The sequence below is a fragment of the Alternaria rosae genome (assembly GCF_020736505.1).
Source record: "Alternaria rosae strain MPI-PUGE-AT-0040 chromosome Unknown BKA58scaffold_8, whole genome shotgun sequence".
In the NCBI taxonomy this organism is placed as follows: Eukaryota; Fungi; Ascomycota; class Dothideomycetes; order Pleosporales; family Pleosporaceae; genus Alternaria; species Alternaria rosae.
In genome coordinates, this window is record NW_025763577.1 from 756,210 (window position 1) to 777,510 (window position 21,301).

General features: G+C 53.1%; 10 protein-coding genes across 10 annotated transcripts; 5 read left to right on the forward strand and 5 right to left on the reverse strand.

Annotated features, from left to right (window-relative positions):
* Nucleotides 1–15: 15 nt before the first annotated feature.
* Nucleotides 16–1,114, reverse strand: BKA58DRAFT_389844 (ubiquitin-related domain-containing protein). The gene is made up of 2 exons (XM_046170786.1): nt 887–1,114; nt 16–833 (listed from the first exon to the last, which is right to left on the reverse strand). The coding sequence occupies exons 1-2, from the start codon at nt 906–908 to the stop codon at nt 166–168; spliced, it is 690 nt and encodes a 229-aa protein (XP_046022567.1). The 5' UTR covers nt 909–1,114; the 3' UTR covers nt 16–165.
* On the reverse strand, nt 782–1,569 carry BKA58DRAFT_225061 (uncharacterized protein). The gene is made up of 3 exons (XM_046166330.1): nt 1,172–1,569; nt 883–1,114; nt 782–833 (listed from the first exon to the last, which is right to left on the reverse strand). The coding sequence occupies exons 1-2, from the start codon at nt 1,435–1,437 to the stop codon at nt 985–987; spliced, it is 396 nt and encodes a 131-aa protein (XP_046022568.1). The 5' UTR covers nt 1,438–1,569; the 3' UTR covers nt 782–833; nt 883–984.
* Nucleotides 1,570–2,163: 594 nt separating this feature from the next.
* Nucleotides 2,164–2,712, forward strand: BKA58DRAFT_413332 (uncharacterized protein; the record flags this gene model as incomplete). The annotated part of the gene is made up of 2 exons (XM_046172417.1): nt 2,164–2,176; nt 2,369–2,712. 2 exons carry the CDS (start codon nt 2,164–2,166, stop codon nt 2,710–2,712), a joined length of 357 nt encoding a protein of 118 aa, XP_046022569.1.
* Nucleotides 2,713–3,215: 503 nt separating this feature from the next.
* Nucleotides 3,216–6,684, forward strand: BKA58DRAFT_320773 (nucleotide-diphospho-sugar transferase; the record flags this gene model as incomplete). The annotated part of the gene is made up of 4 exons (XM_046167779.1): nt 3,216–4,170; nt 5,433–5,476; nt 5,557–5,703; nt 5,758–6,684. 4 exons carry the CDS (start codon nt 3,216–3,218, stop codon nt 6,682–6,684), a joined length of 2,073 nt encoding a protein of 690 aa, XP_046022570.1.
* A 505-nt stretch (nt 6,685–7,189) lies between these two features.
* Nucleotides 7,190–8,185, reverse strand: BKA58DRAFT_461532 (uncharacterized protein; the record flags this gene model as incomplete). Its single annotated transcript, XM_046174805.1, has 1 exon — nt 7,190–8,185. The coding sequence occupies one exon, from the start codon at nt 8,183–8,185 to the stop codon at nt 7,190–7,192; it is 996 nt and encodes a 331-aa protein (XP_046022571.1).
* Nucleotides 8,186–9,048: 863 nt separating this feature from the next.
* BKA58DRAFT_225257 (uncharacterized protein) lies at nt 9,049–10,248 on the reverse strand. Its single transcript, XM_046166331.1, has 2 exons — nt 9,860–10,248; nt 9,049–9,288 (listed from the first exon to the last, which is right to left on the reverse strand). Exons 1-2 carry the CDS (start codon nt 9,959–9,961, stop codon nt 9,076–9,078), a joined length of 315 nt encoding a protein of 104 aa, XP_046022572.1. The 5' UTR covers nt 9,962–10,248; the 3' UTR covers nt 9,049–9,075.
* Nucleotides 10,249–10,741: 493 nt separating this feature from the next.
* BKA58DRAFT_225283 (uncharacterized protein) lies at nt 10,742–11,780 on the forward strand. The gene is made up of 2 exons (XM_046166333.1): nt 10,742–10,880; nt 10,941–11,780. The coding sequence occupies exons 1-2, from the start codon at nt 10,857–10,859 to the stop codon at nt 11,541–11,543; spliced, it is 627 nt and encodes a 208-aa protein (XP_046022573.1). The 5' UTR covers nt 10,742–10,856; the 3' UTR covers nt 11,544–11,780.
* Nucleotides 11,781–12,936: 1,156 nt separating this feature from the next.
* Nucleotides 12,937–14,079, forward strand: BKA58DRAFT_225272 (uncharacterized protein). Its single transcript, XM_046166332.1, has 2 exons — nt 12,937–13,094; nt 13,321–14,079. Exons 1-2 carry the CDS (start codon nt 13,070–13,072, stop codon nt 13,815–13,817), a joined length of 522 nt encoding a protein of 173 aa, XP_046022574.1. The 5' UTR covers nt 12,937–13,069; the 3' UTR covers nt 13,818–14,079.
* A 507-nt stretch (nt 14,080–14,586) lies between these two features.
* Nucleotides 14,587–17,200, forward strand: BKA58DRAFT_389858 (heterokaryon incompatibility protein-domain-containing protein). Its single transcript, XM_046170787.1, has one exon. The coding sequence runs from the start codon at nt 14,769–14,771 to the stop codon at nt 16,713–16,715; it is 1,947 nt and encodes a 648-aa protein (XP_046022575.1). The 5' UTR covers nt 14,587–14,768; the 3' UTR covers nt 16,716–17,200.
* BKA58DRAFT_461533 (E1-E2 ATPase-domain-containing protein) lies at nt 17,199–20,425 on the reverse strand (the record flags this gene model as incomplete). Its single annotated transcript, XM_046174806.1, has 4 exons — nt 17,199–18,587; nt 18,693–19,191; nt 19,302–19,454; nt 19,513–20,425. The coding sequence occupies 4 exons, from the start codon at nt 20,423–20,425 to the stop codon at nt 17,264–17,266; spliced, it is 2,889 nt and encodes a 962-aa protein (XP_046022576.1). The 3' UTR covers nt 17,199–17,263.
* Nucleotides 20,426–21,301: the final 876 nt, after the last annotated feature.

Below are 21,301 nucleotides of genomic sequence, written 5' to 3' on the forward strand. Positions count from 1 at the left end.
CAAGTGTTGAGAAACTCTCAGCGCCCGTAGGCATGCTTGATGCATTGTTCAGGCTGTATCAGCCGTCGTGTAAACTATGAATAAGACCAGATCTCCCGCAGGCAGATCATCCCATCAACGCCATGTCCCAGATACCGTCGTAAACCGTCAGCAACCGTCAACCACCTACTGTCCGCCACGCAGACGAAGCACCAAGTGGAGAGTAGACTCCTTCTGGATGTTGTAGTCTGAGAGCGTCCGGCCGTCTTCCAGCTGCTTACCAGCGAAGATCAGACGCTGTTGGTCAGGAGGAATACCCTCCTTGTCCTGAATCTTAGACTTTACGTTGTCAATCGTATCGCTGGACTCGACTTCCAATGTGATGGTCTTTCCAGTGAGAGTCTTGACGAAGATCTGCATACCACCACGGAGACGAAGCACCAAGTGGAGCGTGGACTCCTTCTGGATGTTGTAATCGGAGAGAGTACGGCCGTCTTCCAACTGCTTTCCCGCGAAGATGAGACGCTGCTGATCCGGAGGAATACCTTCCTTGTCCTGAATCTTCGACTTGACGTTGTCAATAGTGTCGCTGGATTCCACCTCAAGGGTAATGGTCTTTCCGGTCAGGGTCTTAACGAAGATTTGCATACCACCGCGCAGGCGCAGGACGAGATGCAATGTGGACTCCTTCTGAATGTTGTAGTCGGACAGGGTGCGGCCATCCTCGAGTTGCTTTCCGGCGAAGATGAGGCGTTGTTGATCCGGAGGGATGCCCTCCTTGTCTTGGATCTTTGACTTGACGTTGTCAATGGTGTCGGAGGACTCAACCTCAAGGGTGATGGTCTTGCCGGTGACTGGAGAGAATTAGTAAGGGTCTTGGGTCAGGGACAGCAATGTGGCAACTTACGGGTCTTGACGAAGATCTGCATACCTCCACGAAGGCGGAGGACGAGATGCAGGGTCGATTCCTTCTGGATGTTGTAGTCGGACAGGGTGCGACCATCCTCAAGCTGCTTGCCGGCGAAGATCAAGCGCTGTTGGTCCGGGGGAATTCCCTCCTTGTCCTGGATCTTGCTCTTGACATTGTCGATAGTGTCGGAGCTCTCGACTTCGAGCGTGATGGTCTTGCCGGTGACTGTGAAGGTGTTAGCAGCTGAGGCGCAGAGGCATCGTGGTGGCGGTGACTACTTACGGGTCTTTACGAAGATCTGCATGTTTGCGGTGTGCTGTGTCTTGTGGTGTGTGTAGTGTTGGTTGGGTAGAACAGCTTATCAGTGGGCTGTAGGAGGGGTGTGAGAGTGGTGTGAGGAAGAAGGCAGAGAGGGGAGAGGCTGGTTTATATGCAGGCAGGCTGAGGCAGTGAGTGAGTAATGATGCGGCGAGAGCCCGTGCGCCAATCAGCAACTGCGCACGGGAACATTCCGGCTGCTTCCACGCACACCGCAGGCAACTGGCCATTACTTGACGTCGCTGTTTGCTATCACTTAGCTCGTGTCTTCACGGCGAGACTTTGTCCATTTTCTATTACCTCCTCACTGTGCTCCATCACCGTCGTGGCCGTCCTTCACTGCTACACCGCGCAGGTTCCCCGCTGGCCCACCGCCCGTTATCGCCTGGAGCCTGGACCAGCATGCGCCCGGTATGTGACGTAGACGCCACCAAGGCAACTGCGCCTTTGCCTCTGCGGTCCTCAACCGGCGCCTCTACGGCCGAAGACAGTCCATGACACTCGCCATCCAGACTTGGATCAAACTCTGCATTCCGAGTCTTCACCTATCGCATAGGCAGAGGCCGGCATGGTACACCGAAGTATGGATGCGCGATACGACGTTGCGATTACGGACCCGCTTACACGCAGCACCCCGCATACCCGGCATGGGTCCGCCGAGCGATTCACCTTCCTGGCTTCAAGTGGCGAGCATCGTAGTATCGTCTTGAAATCGTGTAGCAAAGATTTCGACGATGCAAGACCGTTGCGCGACTATCGCGTAGGCCCGTGGCGCGCAACCTTCCTCTTCATCAAAGGCGCGCTTGTGGCTGGTAGACTATATCAACTTTGAGATGCGACAGCGCATAGCCCGGAGTCGATTTCAGACAACTTCGCTTGATCTCAACAGGACAAGACCAGTATGTATCGAAAACGCCGCCCTGGCAGATATCGACAAGTAGAGATGTGATGTCACAATGGCGTCGCGGGGTAAGCCTCTGCCTTGAACGTGGCGCCATCATCTTGGCCGACTCACCATCGCAACACCGCAGTAACTCAGGAAACTGCGAACATCTCGCCCGAGACCAAAGTGATTCGTCGCGACATCCGAAATCACTATGTCGACGCCCACGCTCACGAACCCGTCGTTGACCGCTGCGATATGCTCGCTCGAACACAAAGCCTGGGCAGCCCTATGCAGTTCCGGCGCCGAACTCGTTCCGCTTCTCTCCAGCAATCCCGTCATGATCTTCCCGAGCGACCTCATCCTGACCTCCGTATCTTCCCCGACAGTCCACGACATGCTTCAAGGCCCCGACTTCAAGCCCTGGAAGTCATACAAACTCAGCCACGATGAAGTCGTTATACTGGGCAAGGACAGCGCGCTCATCTACTATCGTGTAGAAGCGACAAGGGACAGCGAGACGTTCAGGGCCATCTGCTCGAGCGCATGGGTGCTGCAAGGTGCTTCAGAAGGCGCGGCTGGCGATTGGAAGATGGCGCACCACCAGCAGACGTTGATCTAGATTCTTATGTCGCTGGGACGCAATAGTTCAGGCCATGGGGTTTGGGACTCTTGGATACGCCGAATGCATAGGCTGCAGACAGCTGGTTTCAGTAGAAGCGGGCACGGTGGGTCACATAATACGAACAAGCGTACATTGCGGTGGTTGAACATTCCGATCTGCTACATATACATAATTATATTGCGGTACAATGCTTCGAAGCCTACGACTCAATGGTATCTCCACCCTAAGTCACGAGGCTTGAAGTACTCCAAACCTATAAACCTAAGAGCGATAGCTTGAGGCATCTCCACATAGCGCGGGCGCATCGCTAGTGGCCGTCGAGTGACGTATGTGATCTTCCGAAGTTCCGTAAGTTCAAGGGGCAGCTGAACATGAAAGTACTCACATCACCAGCCACATTCCCGCTTTCGATGAGGATTGCTGTCCTCAGGCAGCTGGGTCAATCTTTGTCATCACTGTCTAACGGGATCACACCAGCAACGTCACCACGATTCAGCACAATGGCAGTCACCTACGCAGCCGCCGTCAGCACGCCAAACGGCGGGGTCCGGCAACCTCAGATCCAGGCCCGAGCCTGTTCAGACCCAGATCTACGCGCATCCTTTGAAGCAACGCAAGCACAGCAAAAAGAGCAGACCAAGAAACCCCAACGCCCCGGGGCAGGAATCCGTGCCAAAACGAGTTTCCGCGGCTGGTCAACCAAGAAGGAAGGCAAAACGAGTCCCAAGCAAGCCAACAATGAGCCATACGTCGTGGAGGAAAGTCGACCTTCAGGACATTATCCCCGACAAGAGCATAGACCGAATACCGCTTCCCAGGACGAACAAGTCTACGTCCTCACGCTCAAACTTACAGACTCCCTAGCCAAACCCATGGACGAGATGCGAAACCAGTATTTCCCCAAACACCTCAACCGCACGGGGGCGCATCTCACTCTCTTCCATGCACTCCCACATTCGCACATGGAAGCGCTGGAGCAAGGGCTCGCACAGGTATCTGGGAGCATCCAACCATTCGACGTCTCAACTGGCAAGCCCTTCCGTATGCGCAAAGGCGTAGGCATAAACGTCGACTCAGGCTACAAGGCGATGAAAGACGTCCACGCCGATTTACAAACCCGATGGTCTGAATTTCTAAGCGAGCAAGACGCAGGCGGCTTCCGCCCCCACTGGACCGTCATGAACAAAGTAGACGAAGAGACAAAAGTAGACAGCGCATTCGCGACGATACGCCAGGAGTTGAGCGAGAGGAACCAGGAGGGTCGTGCCGTGGGTTTGGATCTGTGGCGGTACGAGCGTGGGAATTGGATTTTCACCAAGGAGTTTGTGTTTGGTGAGGGTTTGGTTAAGACGCCGACCAAGACGGGGTCGCCGCGGAATCAAGGGCAGCGTTTGTCGCCCGAGCAGAGTCCTACGGATGGGCCGGGCAGGAGACCGGGCATGTTTAAGCGGGGGAGTAGTGTGGGGGATGCGTTGAGGTCGATGAGTTTTCGGAAGAGGAGTTGAGATAATATACGAGTCTGTAGGACGCGAGAGGGGTTGCGAAGTTGTGTATAGTACGTGTTTTGGGCGTTTGTACGGGGAGTGTGTATATTACAAGATTCGGAACCAGCGTTTAGCCAATGCATGCGGAGAGGACATGATCTGGTACCGAAGAACATCGTAGAGACTAGATCAGAATAACGGCAGAAGCGCAGTTCTATTTTATCTACCCGTATTCAAGACTGCGTAAGCGCATTGGACGCGTGATCGTGGCAATCTCGCCACCAACATACGACGCGCGTCGCATAAACGCTGATTGAAGCGGGGAGCGAACATCGTGAGTGTGGCTGTGAGGGGCCGAGTGGAGGTACCATGGATCTGCAAATTCAAAACGTCGTGCATTGATGATTGATCAGGTGCACCATCAGCGACGTGACAGATACATTGGCGTTTGTCAAAGGCTTGGTAGTGTTGACGGTCAGCCACAGCTAGCCACATGTCGGCGGTACCAGGGGCTCGGATAGCTTTCAGGGTCCCGACGTGGGGACCGAGGCGTGATCAGAAGATTCTGAATGCGCGACGCCGCCCAATTCACAGCTTCACAGGCACGTGGTGCAATTCGCTCTGGAAAAGGGAGAAGAGAGCGGTGACCAAAGTCACGTACCCAATGAGCAGAAAAGAGACGAGCTGATTGTTCCCTCGTGATGGAATACGAACTCAGCCTATCAGCAGTCACAACACGAAGCTATTCCCCGAATTAGAAGCGGATAGGGCGAGCGATCAGGAACGGGGGCCCATCTGGCCAGCGTACGATCACGATAGCGGTTAGGGAGTGGTTTAACGAGGAGTAGCGGCACTCGGTGGTTGCGCATGTGGTGGGTGAAAGAAAGGGGAACCGGCGCGGCCAGGAGCTAGAACATTTCCAGGGAAAGCATTAGCTCCGCTAATTGTGGACGCGGGTGCTTCGACGCATATAACCTACAGCTGGCCTCATCACCAAACTGCTCCCTTGCTCTTTGCCCTGCGCATTCACTCGACCGTGTGACTCTTTTCTCTTCTTCTATACCCGGCAATTACTGTCTGCTTGTGTTGTGTTGAAGACTTGACTGTTTTCTTCCGTTGTTCCCTGAGACAAGTTCCTAGTACCTACTTCTTTACGCAACTACAACACCGCCAATATGAAAGGTACGCCTGGCCAATTGCGACTCTCTTGTTCGTAGCTAACAGCCAATGCAGCCATCATTCTCGTCGGAGGGTTCGGTACCCGTCTGAGGCCTCTTGTATGCCTTACTCCCCGCGCAGCGCTCGCTCGAGAGCCCCGCGACGCCAAAAGCAACGGCCATGCTAACGCCAATTGCAGACCCTCACCTACCCCAAGCCGCTCGTCGAGTTCGCGAACAAGCCCATGATCCAGCATCAGATTGAGGCCCTGGCCGCTGCCGGTGTCACAGATGTTGTCCTCGCCGTCAACTACCGCCCGGAAATCATGGCCGAGGCGCTCAAGACAGTGAGTATACCCGCCCCACGGCAAACCAGAGCATACGAATAATCCGCTGCGCAGTACGAGAAACAATACAACGTGACCATCACATTCTCCGTCGAGACCGAGCCCCTCGGCACCGCCGGCCCCCTCAAGCTCGCCGAAAACGTCCTGGGCAAGGACGACTCGCCCTTCTTCGTGCTCAACGCTGATGTCACCTGCGACTACCCCTTCAAGCAGCTCGCCGAGTTCCACAAGCAACACGGCGACGAAGGCACCATCGTCGTCACAAAGGTCGAGGAGCCCTCCAAATACGGTGTCGTAGTCCACAAGCCGGGCCACGCCTCCAAAATCGACCGTTTCGTCGAGAAGCCAGTCGAATTCGTCGGCAACCGCATCAACGCCGGTATCTATATCATGAACACGAGCGTGCTCAAGCGCATCGAGCTCCGTCCTACATCCATCGAGCAAGAGACTTTCCCCGCCATCGTCAAGGACGGCCTCCTCCACTCCTTCGACCTCGAGGGCTTCTGGATGGACGTCGGTCAGCCCAAGGACTTCTTGTCGGGAACATGCCTCTACCTCTCGTCGCTCGCGCGCAAGAACTCCAAGCTGCTGACCCCCGCTTCGGAACCCTACGTCTACGGCGGCAACGTGCTCATCGACGAGTCTGCCAAGATAGGAAAGAACTGCCGTATCGGTCCCAATGTTACCATCGGCCCGAATGTTGTCATCGGCGACGGTGTGCGCCTCCAGCGCTGTGTGCTGCTCAAGAACAGCCGCGTCAAGGACCACGCTTGGGTCAAGAGCTCGATTGTCGGCTGGAACAGCACCGTGGGCAAGTGGGCGCGTCTCGAGAACGTGACTGTGCTTGGTGATGATGTTACGATTGGCGATGAGGTTTACGTTAACGGTGGTTCGGTTCTGCCTCACAAGTCTATCAAGCAGAACGTTGACAGTAAGTTTGCCCTTCATACCTCACTACGTGGAATACGGTTGCTGACTTGATTTAGCTCCTTCGATTATCATGTAAACGCACCCACGAGATACCCGGTCGAATAACACGTCGACGCAAATCTTCTCTACACACTTTTTTTTTAATAACGTGTATTCTTCTTGTATATTTCTGCATACACCCCGGCATATAGAATGCATTTTCCGCGGAGGCGTCTGTGACTTCTTCTCTCTCCTCTACTCGAGCACGAGAAGCTGCGTTCACGACATGAAAAGCGTCTGGGTTGGCTTGGCATCGATGGGATGCTTTGGTCCTGGGTTTAGCGATGGAATTGGATACTTGGGAGGGCTATACATGTGCTTCGGCATAGCGGAAGAAGAGGAAAGAAAGATGGACATGGAGATGAGCATGGCGCATGCATATACTGTATGTAGTCCAGGTATGAATGCGAAAATCACAAAACATCCACAATGAGTCATGCCTACTTGGAAATGCAGTTCAATTACACGTTCATGATCGATTCAATGACCTACCTAGGTCACTTCCTCACTCATTAGACTAATGCTTCCCACAATTATACGTTTGCCCCCTTCTCACTCTCTTCTTATTCCCACACGGCGTGCGCTTCTTCGTTCTCCCGCTACAATGTGCTATCTCAGTTTCCTCACCCTTATTCATCTTACCGCTTTTCATAGTGTTGGGCGGGCCTTTTGTGGTAGAAGGGGTTTTGTTTGCCTTGGTTTTGGTTAGTTGTTTACCCTTTGTCTTCGCTGTCTTCACTACTGCTGGGGATGAGAGGTTCGACGGCGGATCCGATAACCCAGAAGACTCGTCGTCGTCGTCCTCCTCCTCCTCCTCCTCCGGTGACGCCTGGCGTTGTTTCTTCCGCGGCGGAGGCTTGGGCTTAGACTTTTCGGTGCGTTTGCGCTTATTCACTAGGGCTGCTATCTCGGGGTCTGGACCGCCGTCTTCGTCCATGCCCGTTGCCGCATCTTGATGTCCTGGGCTCGGAGCAGTACCCTCTGGCATACCTCTCTTCTTCGGCTTGTTCGCAGGTGGGCCGGGAGAAGGTGGGGGAGGAGTGGGACTTCTTGGGCCTAGCGGCGATGAAGCTGCTGAAGGTATAGATGATAGCGAGTCCGCCCACGATGGCGTTGTGAGTATGCGTTCTACAGGATTCTCCGCAACGATGATGCTGTTCTGGGCTTCTATGGGGTTCTCATGCTCTTGTCCATCATTCTCCTCCTCCTTTCCATCGTTTTCATGTGATTCTCCCTCACTATCCCAATCTACGTGGTCGGATTCATCTTCATCAAGTTCAGGTTCGTCTGTATCGACCTCTGTGGGTGATCCTGGTGGGTAGATGTATTGAAGGACTCCTGGTTCCACATCTGCTTCTTGGGCTGACTCTACTTCTTGGGTTCGGCCTGCTCTTTCATTGAAGTTTGAGTTGTAGTCATCTGGTTTTGAGTCTGAGCTACTGGAGGAGGAGCCAGAGGATGAATACGTTGGTAGGCCTGGCAAGGATGGTGCTTGACGCTTTCTTTGTGACATAGCTCTTGTGCTGGAGTCCCAGCAAGTGCTTGTCCTGTGGTTGGAGGAGAATCGAAGGGGTTGTTATATGGGTGGTGCTGGTGCTGGTGCTGGTGCTGGTGTTGATATTTGTGGTGAAGAAGATTTTGTGCCCATGGGGTTGTTCAGTTTCGTCACCTAGGTATATAGTGATGGAGACGAGTTCAAGTATGGTCTCTAGAGCTGTATGAGATGACTACGGTAGGTCTTATGGTACACAGGTAGGTTTTGAACAATGGAGATGCCGTCTCTTTCTTTTGATCAAAGAAGCGAATCTAACGTGATTGTACATTGTGTCCCCAGTGTTGATGATTGCATATCAGCATGGAGTATTCATTGTGTAAACGTCTTTGTCCCTGGGCTGGGTCAGCGGCTCCATCAGATGTCTTACTCTTTTAATACTTGTTGTCAATAGTAGTCGGCGACGTTGCTCAAAGATCGTCTGAGATAAAGATCTGAGACTGTCATCTTGCCTGTAAGTTAAAACCATAGCTTGAGTCGAGACTTCAGGCGAGACGATAGAAGAGCTGAAGCTCGTACTGTTCGGTTTGCACGTAAACCAACGGAGTTGTCTTGGACAAAGATGTTGGACGAGACAAAGAAGGGCCGAGTGATGAGACAGCAGCTAGGTCTGATGCCATCAATACCGGTCATTACGTTCTTTGCTTTGTCAATACGTGTGTTTGGCCGAGCAAAACTCTCTTCTTTTCTCTACTTGGCTGGTGTCGTCGTGAAGGTATTGCATAAGCACATGCGCTTTCTTTCGTCATTTTCTGGCATCATCACAACGGGAAACAAAGTTTGACATGTGTTTTACTCTTTCGATTCCATGTATTTCGCTACAACGCTCAACAAACCACAACCCAGCCCCTCTATGACATATCCGAGTAGATGACGAGCGGCGGCTCGTTGACCTTCGGCTTAAAGTGCGCCTTGATCTTAGCATGTGCCTCATCCTGGTTGTCGTAGTAGTCCATGTCGTCCTTAGACTCGAATATGCAACGCGCCAGCATCGTATAGCCCTTGCTACGCGGGTCGTCATAGGTGGCATTGGCTTGTGCAAGCTGGATGTACGTCTTGCCGTCCTGCACAAAGACACAATGACGTTAGCATGCATCCTCTCGATAAGCAACAGCAAACAACAAACGGCGGACGACGATAGCCTCGGAAGTCAGTCGGTGCGGAGGCTGTCGGTATATCTCTAGCGCATGCGCATCCATCGTGAGGCTTCAATGGATCCAAGGTGGCCGATGTGTGCGTCGTGACTCGGAGTTGATTCCGCGTGCTCGCTGGTGTCGGCCGCTTGCTGCAGCCTCGTCACCCCCACCCCATTTCTCCTAGCCGCGGCAATATTTCCAGCGGTTACCCGCCAGGGACATTGCTCCGCGCGCGCGAAGAGGAGGGTTGACGCCATTATCCGCTCTTTTCTTATCGAGCGAGCAAGATGGAAATAGCCCGAGGGCGATTAGAATAAATCTGGGGTTCCGACGTGATGAGATGGTCCGTCGTGCAGGGGGCGGGCGGTATGCACTGCACGTTCGATGGATATGTGCTGGCCGTAACTCGGCTGAGAGAGCGGGTATGTATGGAGATCTCGAAGGGGAATGGGAGGGCTTGGAGGGGATGTTGGCGAGTCAAGAGAGGGCTTTGGCGTACCTTTTTCGCGTCTTGAGCGAGGGTGTTGTACATTTGGATGGCCTCTTTGACCGTGTCCTGGTCGGGGATCTTGAACATGGTGAGGCGGACGATCTTGGGCATCTTGACGGTTTTTGGATTGGGTGGTTTGATGGTAGTCGTAGTAGAGGATTGTGTGATTTAGCTTGTTATACGAGTCTGTGTATACTATATATGAGGTTGTCAAGTTGGTATATCTAGGTAATCTGTCGGATTCCGGAGTAGGCGGAGAGCCATTCGAAACGTCAACGTCAACGTCGGTTCCCCTACGCTTTGCACAGCGTATTGTTCAAGACGTAGTACATACTACATCTACGGTCTAATTACATTTGCTTTTTGCGGACGCCGTAGTCTGGCCGTTGACCCCGCGTACCGCGCCTCGTGCGACGGGTGGTCTGTTTGTGAGCTGACAGCAATTACGTAGCCCGGCTGCTACGAGACGGCGAGGCGTACAGTCTCGATGCGCAAGCCATGCCTGTCTCGATAGTCTGAAACCTGTCACTAGAGAGGGAATGTCGGGTTGAATCGTGGGGTAACTGATGCTACTGACACAGAACAACAGACACCGCTATCCGATGCCGGTGAAAGTTGGCAGTCGCCATGTTGTTAGACGTCACACATGAGCGTGGAAGGAGCCTGCCAGAGCCTTTACCGCATCCTCGAGTTGTGTAAGGGTGAATGGACCCTGAGGGGCTGCAATCTGCAATGTCGAGATTCGGAGGGTCGGGACGGTGCGTTGTGTCCCTCATGGAGCATCGGTAATGGACGCGAAACCCGGCCCCTCTAGATTACCCTGCACCACACCCGGCTGCAGCACCACCTCTCATCGTGCGAGGCTGAACAGGAGGGTGAGGGTGCTCTTGGTTGGAAAAGCGCTCGAACATGTGGGTCTTCAGTAGCCTATTGATGGAATCAGGCCGATTCGAAGACGACATTTCCACGACAGGACGCCTCCAGGGCCGACGACTCTGCGGTCCAAATGGCCGCCTTCTCACGCAGTCGAGTAAGTTGAAGAACAGCCTTCTTTGCTAATGCGTAGTGTCAAAGACTGATGCGCAGAAAGAGGGGCGCATGGTTGACAGCGCTGGCTTCTTCACCGCCTGTTTTGCAGCTTGGAGCGGGTGGCCGTGCTGGCGCGCTCGCGTCATCCACAGATCTCCCGCGCGTGCGACGTAGTTCTGAAGCTCGTTCTTCATCTCCGCGTCGATTCTGCTGGCCTTGGACGCGCTCGCCTGGACTTCAAACACTATTCTTTGTCCAATATATCAGTGGCTGTTCCTTGCGCTTCGTTGCCGCTATTCACAAGCGCCATCGTCCCGCTCCATGTATCAACCACCATCTTGGATCGGCGCCAGACAGAAGCGGTCCTTACTGGGACCTGGGACCTAGCCATGCACCGCTGCCTGTCGTGAACCGCGCCGGCCTATCGAATCGTCCGAATTTTGCTTCCGCTCCACGACGACTTGCTCTGTGCACCCTCAACCTTTGTACTGCTGCTATCCACTTCGCGGCAGGTCAATTGTCGAGTACGCTCTGCAGCCGCCCGATGCATGATCCCTTTGTGTCAATTCGAAAATTTCCTCCCAAAGCTCCAGACCCGTTCGTGCTGAGCTTAGCATCCTGCTATCTCCAATGTCTTGACTTCGGCAAAGTGGGGACTACTTGATGCCCTACCACCAGCCTTGAACATGGGGATCCCAGGGTCTGTGAACTCTTCATCTCTGTCTCTCTCGATTGACCGGGATCGCGTGCGCAAGAACGCCTGGCCCCTACCAGCTGCCCTCTACTCGTCAATCATCGCCTGTCAAACTGTACTCCACTACGTCTCGCGAACGTGCTGGAGCGCCATCAGACAGTCTCCGCAATGCCAATTTATGCCTGCATGCACACGGCTTACAGCTAACAGCCGTTGACCCTTTCCCTATTCGAGCTGCAGGCGCGTTTCCAAGTAGCGATATTCAGAGGACCGTGCTTTCTGCATGTATGCGTTGGCAGTGACGCTTGATGCTTTCTGGTAACACCAACCCCAGGTATCTCCTCGAACCCTCGAACGCATCAATCAACTCGTCTCGCTCGCCCCTGGGGCTGTCGGGTAGCTCCATGCTATGCCTGTTGTGACGCGTTCTCGCTTCGAACCACTATGCTTTGCATTGTCTTGCAGTCACACATTCGTGTCCAACTCCTCTCCAGTCGCGACTCTGGCGGTTGGTACCCTAGCCGATTAGCAGTCCCATTTTTTTTTTGCTGCACGTTTGGTCTGGTCTCTGATTCCTTTCAGACCCTGCCTCCCAAACCATACGCCGATATCACGCATTCTGTTGCCAAGATTTCAGGGTATCGGTACACTTGACAAAGGGTGCAGAGTCTGACGTATTTGCGTTCTCCCCTCACTTTGCATATTGCATTAGTGGGCCCAGTGCATCCGGGAGATACGAGCAAAGAGTGCTGTTAGGATGCACGTCTGCCACCTCGTTGTTTATGCGCCCATCCTAGGCGTCTAAACCTGCACAATGCCGATCGAGACATGTCCAGCCTTGGGAAAACGGGTTACAGCAATTGTGTCCGATCGCCAGCCGTTTTTTCACTGCGCTACTGCGCGCAGCACGGTGGCAAGAGCGAACCGGTCAGGCTGTACCTTTTGAGGTTTGAGTCTCTTACTAGCTAAAATTCTGGAACCTCTACCGTTGGCTACCTTCTCGCCAGCACATACTATGGGTCTCCCTCTTTCAGAGCCGCAACAAGACCCGCAGATTATCCATTTCCACAAGCCCAATTGCCCCACGGATTTTACTGGTGGGCGAGACGCGCTTGGATACATGCTACACTCGCCTGCTGCAATATATTCCTCCATCCCACAGTAGGCACATATGCTTCCCCCATCCCCGTCCGACTGACTGCAAGCCGCTCCCTCTACCTTGCTCTTCATACATCAACGCTTTTCATCTCTTTTGTACAGCTGTCAATGCTTTATTGGCAACCGTCACCCACACCCTAAAAACATTTACTGTCATACTACCACTACCACGGATACCTCTCTCGGCCTACTATCGTCGCCACCAACGAACGCTTGCCAGTTCAGCAATACTCCGCAGCAGTAGTCCTGCCCTCAGACTGACAGCTCACCATCGAAGCGCCATCAGTCGTTCCAATCGCTTCATTCCACGTCAATAATCCTTTCCAACCACCTCCAACATGTTCTACGTTATGTACTTGACAGGTTAGTGCTGGAACTGTTCCCTTTCTTTTTAGACAGTTAGTACCACATAGTTGGATCTAGTTGAGCCAAATGAGGTCTTGACGACATGGCAATTGGTGCAAGACTCATGGGTGATAGCCCTGTCTAGTGTAAGGGATCCACACAATGGGGTGGGAGACCATGCCTATGACTTTGCAGCACGATAGCAGACTCAATTTGCATACTGGTTGCTGACCCTCGGTTATAGGTCTTTGCCAAAGGCGCCACTGGCCTGACCCACTTTTCCAAACCTACCGAACACGCTACGGATACGGATCAACAGTCAGAGTAAACAACCGAGAGTACTCCACGGATGTTGAATACGAAAGCGAAGAGCTAGCCAAGAATGCCGCCGCCACCCGAGCCTACATGATCTGCCGCAACTTCTCGGTAAACGATGGAATGTACCCAGGACAGCGGCCCGGCCAGGGCGCACAAGGACTGCCAACACCGATAGGAGCGGGCCGACGCAATACTTCCTCATCCAACGACTACGACAGCTCCAGTACCACCAGTGGCGGCACCAGCCCAAGAAGCTCCGACTGTGGTCTTGATGCTGCCCAGGCAGCTGCGGCAGGAGGACGACGACCCAGTAAGGCTTCTGTAGCGCCATCAACTACCTCGGCATGCTACTGCGGTCGCGGATATGTCCGCGCTTACGAGAGATGCTCGGGATGTCTCCAAGAGGCGGGATACAGGGTGTAAGAATATACCGATAGACTTCGCTTCCCTAGAGGGGACCTACACAAAGCAACAACGACACCAAAACCTTACGACGACCGCATCGAACTAAAAGACTTGAAGAGCTCGAGCTCAGCGATACCACGATTCCTATGAAACTGCATCCTTTACGGCCTGGCTACAAGCCTATCCTTATCCAGTACTGCGGCGATGTCTTATCGGGCCCGGACGTCTTGTTCCTACCCCATCGAAACGAGCTGGGCTATGTAACGACTCCCATACCCACGCCCGTTTTCCTTCCCCTGATCTTGCTCTTCCTTCCCGGCGGGGCTGCATAGCGACGGTATTGAAGCGTTTTAGCGAAAAACCTATTCCTCTTATTGCTTTTCGGATCGGCAACCACCTTTCCCTTGATCCTGGGCTGGCTTCTTGTTTGGACACGCTTACGAAATTGCTCTTATATATTACGATGATGACGTTTTCCTTGCTGTGTTTTCCTTTGGTACTCGGCTGTTTTGTCTGATGATTGAACCAAAGATGAAAGATGTATGAAAGAAGATCACATGATGATGTTGGCCACGCGGCTATATAACGATGATGGTTATGATGGTTATGAAATTATATACCTTGTTCTGCTATATTGCATCGTTTCGCTTTCGTTGGCTCGGATGATTAGCATGACTTTCCGCCCCCAATCTCACGACCCATACACGTCCAGCACAGCCCCGCGAGGCCGCCTGGGTGATTGGCTCGCTTCTGTGCTCCCAGCTTATGGGATATCCAGATGCCATTTCAGCCAACAACACCAGGAAGTAGCAACAGTCCGTGCCACAGTTGACGTCACCTATAGGGGGAATTGAATGATAGGGATGCGACGCGCAATCTGCGAAGTTCAGCAGCCTCTCCAGGTAACGATGTTGAGCCTTCCACGCCATGCGAGCCGTCGCAAACCGCTAGCAAGCTCTGCACCTTAACATGTATTGCCAGCTCGACGCGTCCCGGAAAGAGATACGTCTACTCCATGTTCATCCAGGGGCCTGGAATGATGACATCGCATGCCACCTGGAGACCGTCTCGCTGAACGATAACCCAAAATTCCACGCCATCTCGTACGTTTGGGGTGACCCAACGGTAACGTTACCCATCAGGATCGATGGAGAGTCGCTGGAGATAACGCGGAATCTGCGCAATGGGCTGCAACGATTGCGGAGAACGGATAAGGCCTTGATCATCTACGCAGATGCAGCCTGCATCAACCAGTCGGACCTCAAAGAGCGTTCGGAACAAGTACAGCTTATGGGCGAAATATATAGTTTGGCGGAAGAAACCTTCATCTGGCTCGGCTACGGACGCAGCCCTCGAGCTCCCTTCAAACGACCAGCCACCGTCAACTGGACTGGAGATGAAAGAGACGCCACGACCGTGGATGACTACTTCAAGCAGAGCAAGATTCGAGATGGGAGAAGAGGAGAGCAAAAGGAGGCGGAGGACGTACTTGGCTTCTTTGTTTACATACGAATCTGTGGCATGGACAAGCACGTAGGCGAAATCCCCTTCTTCACTGTAGAGAACGGGCGGCTGCTTCGCAAGGAGAGCTGGTCAGCAGTCATTCGAGCTACGAAGACATGGATTGGAAATCCATGGTGGTATCGGATCTGGGTTGTACAAGAGACGGTGCTTGCTCGACGGGCCACAGTGGTTTACTGCAACAACACGATGCCATGGAATACACTCATAGAGGCAGTTCAGTCAATAACCAGACACTCCAAAGGCTGTTGTAGAAGCCTTAGCTTGTCACTGCCGACAAACGGCAGGTTGGCTTGGAGTCAATTATCATTCGCCGTGCACACCGGCGCGGTAGCCCTCCAGAAGCTCAGACAGCGAGGTAAAAGACTGTGTCTGAGTCAAGTCATGCGTCTAGTACACCTGCACGAAGCGACAAATATCAGGGACAATGTGTTCGGTGTACTAGGACTCGTAACAGACTGGCAAGGTACACCGCCCATTATCCCTGACTACAGTCTCTCTCCCAAAGAAGTCTTCGTTCAAGCGACCGTCAGGGATATACGCGGTACCCGCTCATTGGGTGCATTGATGGGTAGAACCATGGCCGGCGTATCAGGCATACCATCTTGGGTCGTGGAAATCAGCCCGAAAACACCAACACAGTACGCCGTCGCACAACTCAAACTACATCGCTCAGCACTTTATTCCGCAGCAGGCGCAACGGCAGCCCACATTGAGAGAAGGAAGGATATCCTCACGGTAGACGCTTTTGAGCCAAGCCAGACAATCTCTCAAGTCTCACACATACTACATACGGAGCGACTTACTTGGAAAAACATCATCGACACCCTCGATACATGCTACCGTATGATTGAAGCCGAGAAGGAAAGGGTCTTTTGCGCTTTAGGGAATCACACGCTAGAAGAGGCGCTTTGGAGGACCTTGACGACAGATAGCTGGGAGCCGCTTTCGTCCAATCAAGCTGCTTCGTCCAACGACTCTCCTAGGGGGAACAAATCTCGAAGATTCGGCAACGCAAACGTCACGCGTTTGGGAAGGAACTTGCAGTCTTGGTGTCAGGCTCGAGCGACTAATCCCAATGCCGCGGGGAGCTTGCATGGCGAAGATCTCAGTGATGATCGCTTCTTCTATGAGACGTGCTTTACGTCGGGGTTTGATCGGAGATTCTTCATCACGACAGACGGCCGTATGGGCGTTGGTCCACCGGAGATGCTTCCTGGTGACTCCATAGCTATCTTATTGGGAGGCAACGTACCATTCTGCATCCGAGCAGTCCCAGATGCGCCCAAAGGTCACTATACGCTCGTTGGAGAAACATATGTGCATGGTTTGATGGACCGAGAAGGCGTTCCAGCGGATTGGAAAGAGTATGTTGTCAAAATACATCTGCATTGAACGGATTTCGATAGAAAGAAGGGGAAAAGTACCTGCGGATGCGGTGGAAGGGCCAGCGGTCTGTTTTCATAGCCGACGAACGGGTTTGGCGGCGGCCGCGAGTGACTGAGCTGGCTGTTGCTATATGTATGACCACTAGCAACGCTGCTGCTAACGGCGATGCTGCTGCTGCATATATTTCTGCTATTAGTAGGGACGCCAAGTTGCTGCTGATGCCAGTTCTTCTTGTTGGTGAGCTTAGTAAGGCGAGTCTGCAGTTGAATGGTGGAGTCGCGCGACGCTTGCAGCTCGCTGTTTATACATTCCAATGATGTACCTGCGACAAGTACACTTGTCCCAGAGATATACACTGTACTTTACTTTGCGATATGTCGCGGTAAAGTGCGATGTATACTCCAGGGCACATTCCCTGGAATGAATAGAGGAGTGTACGTAGAAAGCAGCCCGAATAGGCACGAAGACGAGACAAGAACAATGAATTGCACACTCCCAATATAGCCTACTACCCCAGCAAAACTCCAAACGCAAAACAAATAAAATAACCGTTCTCACCAATTCAACCAAAACGCCAACTTCCCGAGCCCACGCTTCTGACTCATACCCGTAAACGTGTCAACAGCTGCCAAAGTCGACGTTGGAAATTCGCAACACCCAGCGCTTGCCGAACTCGCACTCTGGCGACTACGTCGCTGCTCACGCTTCGGCGCCTCAAATTTTTGATACGTTGTCTCCATCATGCGGTACGGTTTTCCATAGTTCCGGAATCGCATCTGGAATGCGATCAAGACCACAGGTAGGACGCTGATGAGCTCACCCAGGCCCGCCCACTGCGGTGTAATCCTTACGTTGGCCTGGAGCTTGACGAATGCGCCGGCAGCAAGGATGATGGCGAACAAATTGTAGAATGCCGACCAACTGAAGTTCCACCAGATACGTCGGTATGCAGCGTGCGAGATATCGAGTAGGATGAGAACGTCATGTAGTCGGGTCGTTATGAGGACGACATCAGCTGCGGACTTCGCAACGTCGGAGCCATCATTGAGGTGGACGCCTACGTGGGCTTGTTTGAGGGCTGCAGAGTCGTTTGTTCCGTCACCGAGGAACATGACGGTGGATTTTCTGCGGGAGTCCTGGAGATCACGGATGTATTGCATTTTTCCTTCGGGTGTGCAGCGAGCCTTTGTATTCGCCTCGTCGATGTATAGAGTTGTCGCCACGTCGCTGACAGTCCCATCGTTGTCGCCACTCAGCATGTGCACGTTGATTCCTCGAGCATGAAGTTCTCTAACCACCATTATCGCTTCAGGGCGGGGCTGATCCAGGAGTTCGAAACTGATGCGAAGGTCGCCGCCGTAGGTGACGTAGCATCCCGTATTCTTTGATTGTCCGATAACGTTGATATGAAGCCACTCTGCATTGCCTGCGCGAACCTCCACCCCAGTCTTCGCGCAATTGCCTTGGACGCCTTTACCGGGAATGCTGGTGATGTTGCTAACCTCAAGAAGTTTGAAGTCCTTGTGGACGAGCATGTGCTGTTCCAGATACTGGGTGATCGCGATGGACACGGGGTGCTTGATGCCCTTCAAGAGGCCTAATAAAAGCCCCTTCATGAGTGCCTGGTCTGTCTTGCGATACCTGGGAACTCCAATGACTTCAAGTTTTCCAGTGGTTATGGTACCGGTCTTGTCGAAGATGACGTCGGTAACGCTGCGTGCAACCTCAAGCTTCTGAGGGTCCCGAAAAATGATGCCGTGCCGTGCGGCCACACCACCTGCGATCATGACGACCATGGGTACGGCAAGACCGACGGCGCATGGACAAGATACGATGAGAGTGGCGATGGCGTAGGTAATGGCAGTGAGTACCGCGCTTCTGCTAATACGTCAGTACGCGACCTGCTTCCGCGGAGTAGAGTCTGGTTGACACATACTGGAAAATAGTTAGCTAGAAATTTTGAGAAGTATACGTGGCGGATACCGTACCCTCCAGGATTTTGTGTTGTGGTATCGCTCAACAAAGAGCCAGATGAGAAAAACTGTGAGCCCGATGGAAGCTATTGCAGGGACGAACCAACCAGCGATCCGATCGGCAAGTGCTTGTGCTCGCGGCTTGGTCAACTCAGCGTCTTCGACCAAGGCGGCAATCTGCTGCACTGAGTTCTCGTGCGGCAACTTCGTTAGGCTCACTATGAGCTGGCCATCTCCATTGTTCGTGCCTGCGAAGACTTCGGAGTCCAGTCCCTTCGCGTTCGGCTTGAACTCACCCGTCATCATCGATTCGTCGACGTCGGAGCCTCCGTACACTACCACGCCGTCCGTCACGATCCTGGCATGCGGTGGTGTGCAGAAGTAGTCACCGTATTGTAGTAGCCTGCTGTCAATCTTGCTCGTGATTGCGTTGGCCCATGACGTAGTTGTCTGCTGCACGAGGATTGCCTGGTCGGCTTGCAGCGATCTGAACGATACCGACTTCGCAGCTGCAAAAAAATTAAAACGTACCCCAAAGACCACATTGGTGAAAAAGCGCAAGATATAACATTCTGAAGGCAATATAGGTTCCTGGGTGATAAAACATTTTTTCACTTACCTCGATAACGGGCGTATTCGTTGATGAAGCGGCCCATCAAGAGAAGCGAGACCAACAGCGTAGACGTCTCGAAGAACGATCCAGTTTCCAGGGGCCTACCGTCAAGTTGGTACTTGTAGGATACGACGCTGAAAACGTACGCCATGGTGGTACCTACGGAAGTACGTAGTCAGCAAACGTATTTTGTGCACGCAGATTGTGGCTGGCATACTGAATGTAACCAAGAAGTCCATCTCCAATACGTGGGAATGGTAGAGGGATCTCAAGGCATTTGGGACGAATTGGTAGAAGGCGATGAGCTGTACGACGGTTGCCAGGGCCAATGACATGTGGGCAAAAGTGTGATTCTCGTGATTAAGTGGGGTCCATGCCAGGATGAGGACGGGAATCGTGAAGGCCAGTGTGGGAAGAAACCATTTCAAGGCTCTTCTGGTCTGCTTGGCTCCAAGATCAAGCCCTGGGTCTGCCACTAGAGGTGCTAGACTTAGATCGGGATCGTATTTGAGGTAGTGTTCGTAAACTTCTCGCGCGCCGATGACACTCGCGTTGTAGTATATCTTGGTCGGTGGTAGACGTAGCTTCGAGGTTCCGCGAGGGCTGTCCTCGGTATCTGCATCTCCGTTGACGTCGGCCGTCTTCTTCTGCGCTGTGCCCGTGCGCCCACTCAACAAGCCGAGAGGACGCCATGGTGCTCGTTCGGGGGCTTCGACACGTGTGACACCGCGCGGTTGGACGGCATGCTGCAAACGCCTAGGATCGGTGATGATGAACTCCAAAACCTGACCAGCAATCGCCACCTGCTCCTCAAACTTGTATCCGGTCCTGGTTTCCAGTAGCTCGATGATCTTGTCAACGGATAGCCGATTGGTGTCTAGCTCTAGCTCGACCCGAGCTAGGACAGTGTTCACTTGAAAGTCCCTAACAGCAGGGATGCGGCCAACGGCTCGTGAAAGCCCTGATTCGCAGCATCCGCACTTGAGACCATCGATTCGGAGAACGACTCGCTCAAAATTTGGAGGGCCAAGCTCAACGTCCTCTTGTTCGCCGGAGATCGCAATGTCACCTAGATGCTTTAGCGAAGAGTCCTCACTTGGGCGGGGAGACCCCGAGCAGCAAATACCCATGGCGTGAGATTGGGTATGTGGGCTATTTAAGGCTGGCACCTCTTCCTCGCCACGCGTATCGCCGTGTGCATGTACCGTTGCCGTCGCAGGGGGTGTACGAGGTCGACTCGTTGAGCAGCAACTGGACATCGCGCCAAGTAGACGGTGATGTGGCTTCGTCTTTGGGAGATGGGCCGAATCTGGCGCTGGAAGCTTCGTCTCTACCACTATCTGAGAATACTGAGAGCCAGTATACTCCGGTGCTCGCGGTGGGGAGGCAACTGGCTGTGGATCGACCGTAGGCAGTTTCGGAGAGCTTAGGTCAACCGTAAATGGAAGACCCAGAAGATGAGCGCGTGGAATGCCATTATCGGTGGGCTTCATAGACATTTCCATGATGAGTCGTTGTAGTAGTGATAGACGCTTTTGGTATTGCTACTGATATTGGTGATGCTGATGATGCTGATGATGTTGATGCGTTCGGGAGCTCGAGCAGACTGAGAGATAACAAGACATCCGATCACGTAGATGCAGTAGGCGCAACTCCTGTGAAGGGTAGCAACGATGTACTGTGTAGAGTAGGCACACCTCAAGAAGTATGTTGGCCTGGGAAGAGCGACAGTCTCCTGTGTTACCCGCGGTAGTAACATCCATGGTGTCCGGGTACCAGCCTCCAAAGCCCTGGAGGACGCCGGTTTGTACTACATGTCCCAGATAATAGGTTTAGCATGGGAAGGGCCATTTCATGGAGCCACCTCATTCAAGGAAAAAAGCTGAACACCCTGGAGCCTACGTTGACGTTAGATGACCTACTTTGCGTGTTTCTATCTTAATGTAGGCTGCAGATCTGATTCATTTTCTCCTTGTATGAGGTGGAGCATGGGATTGGCCTTGGTA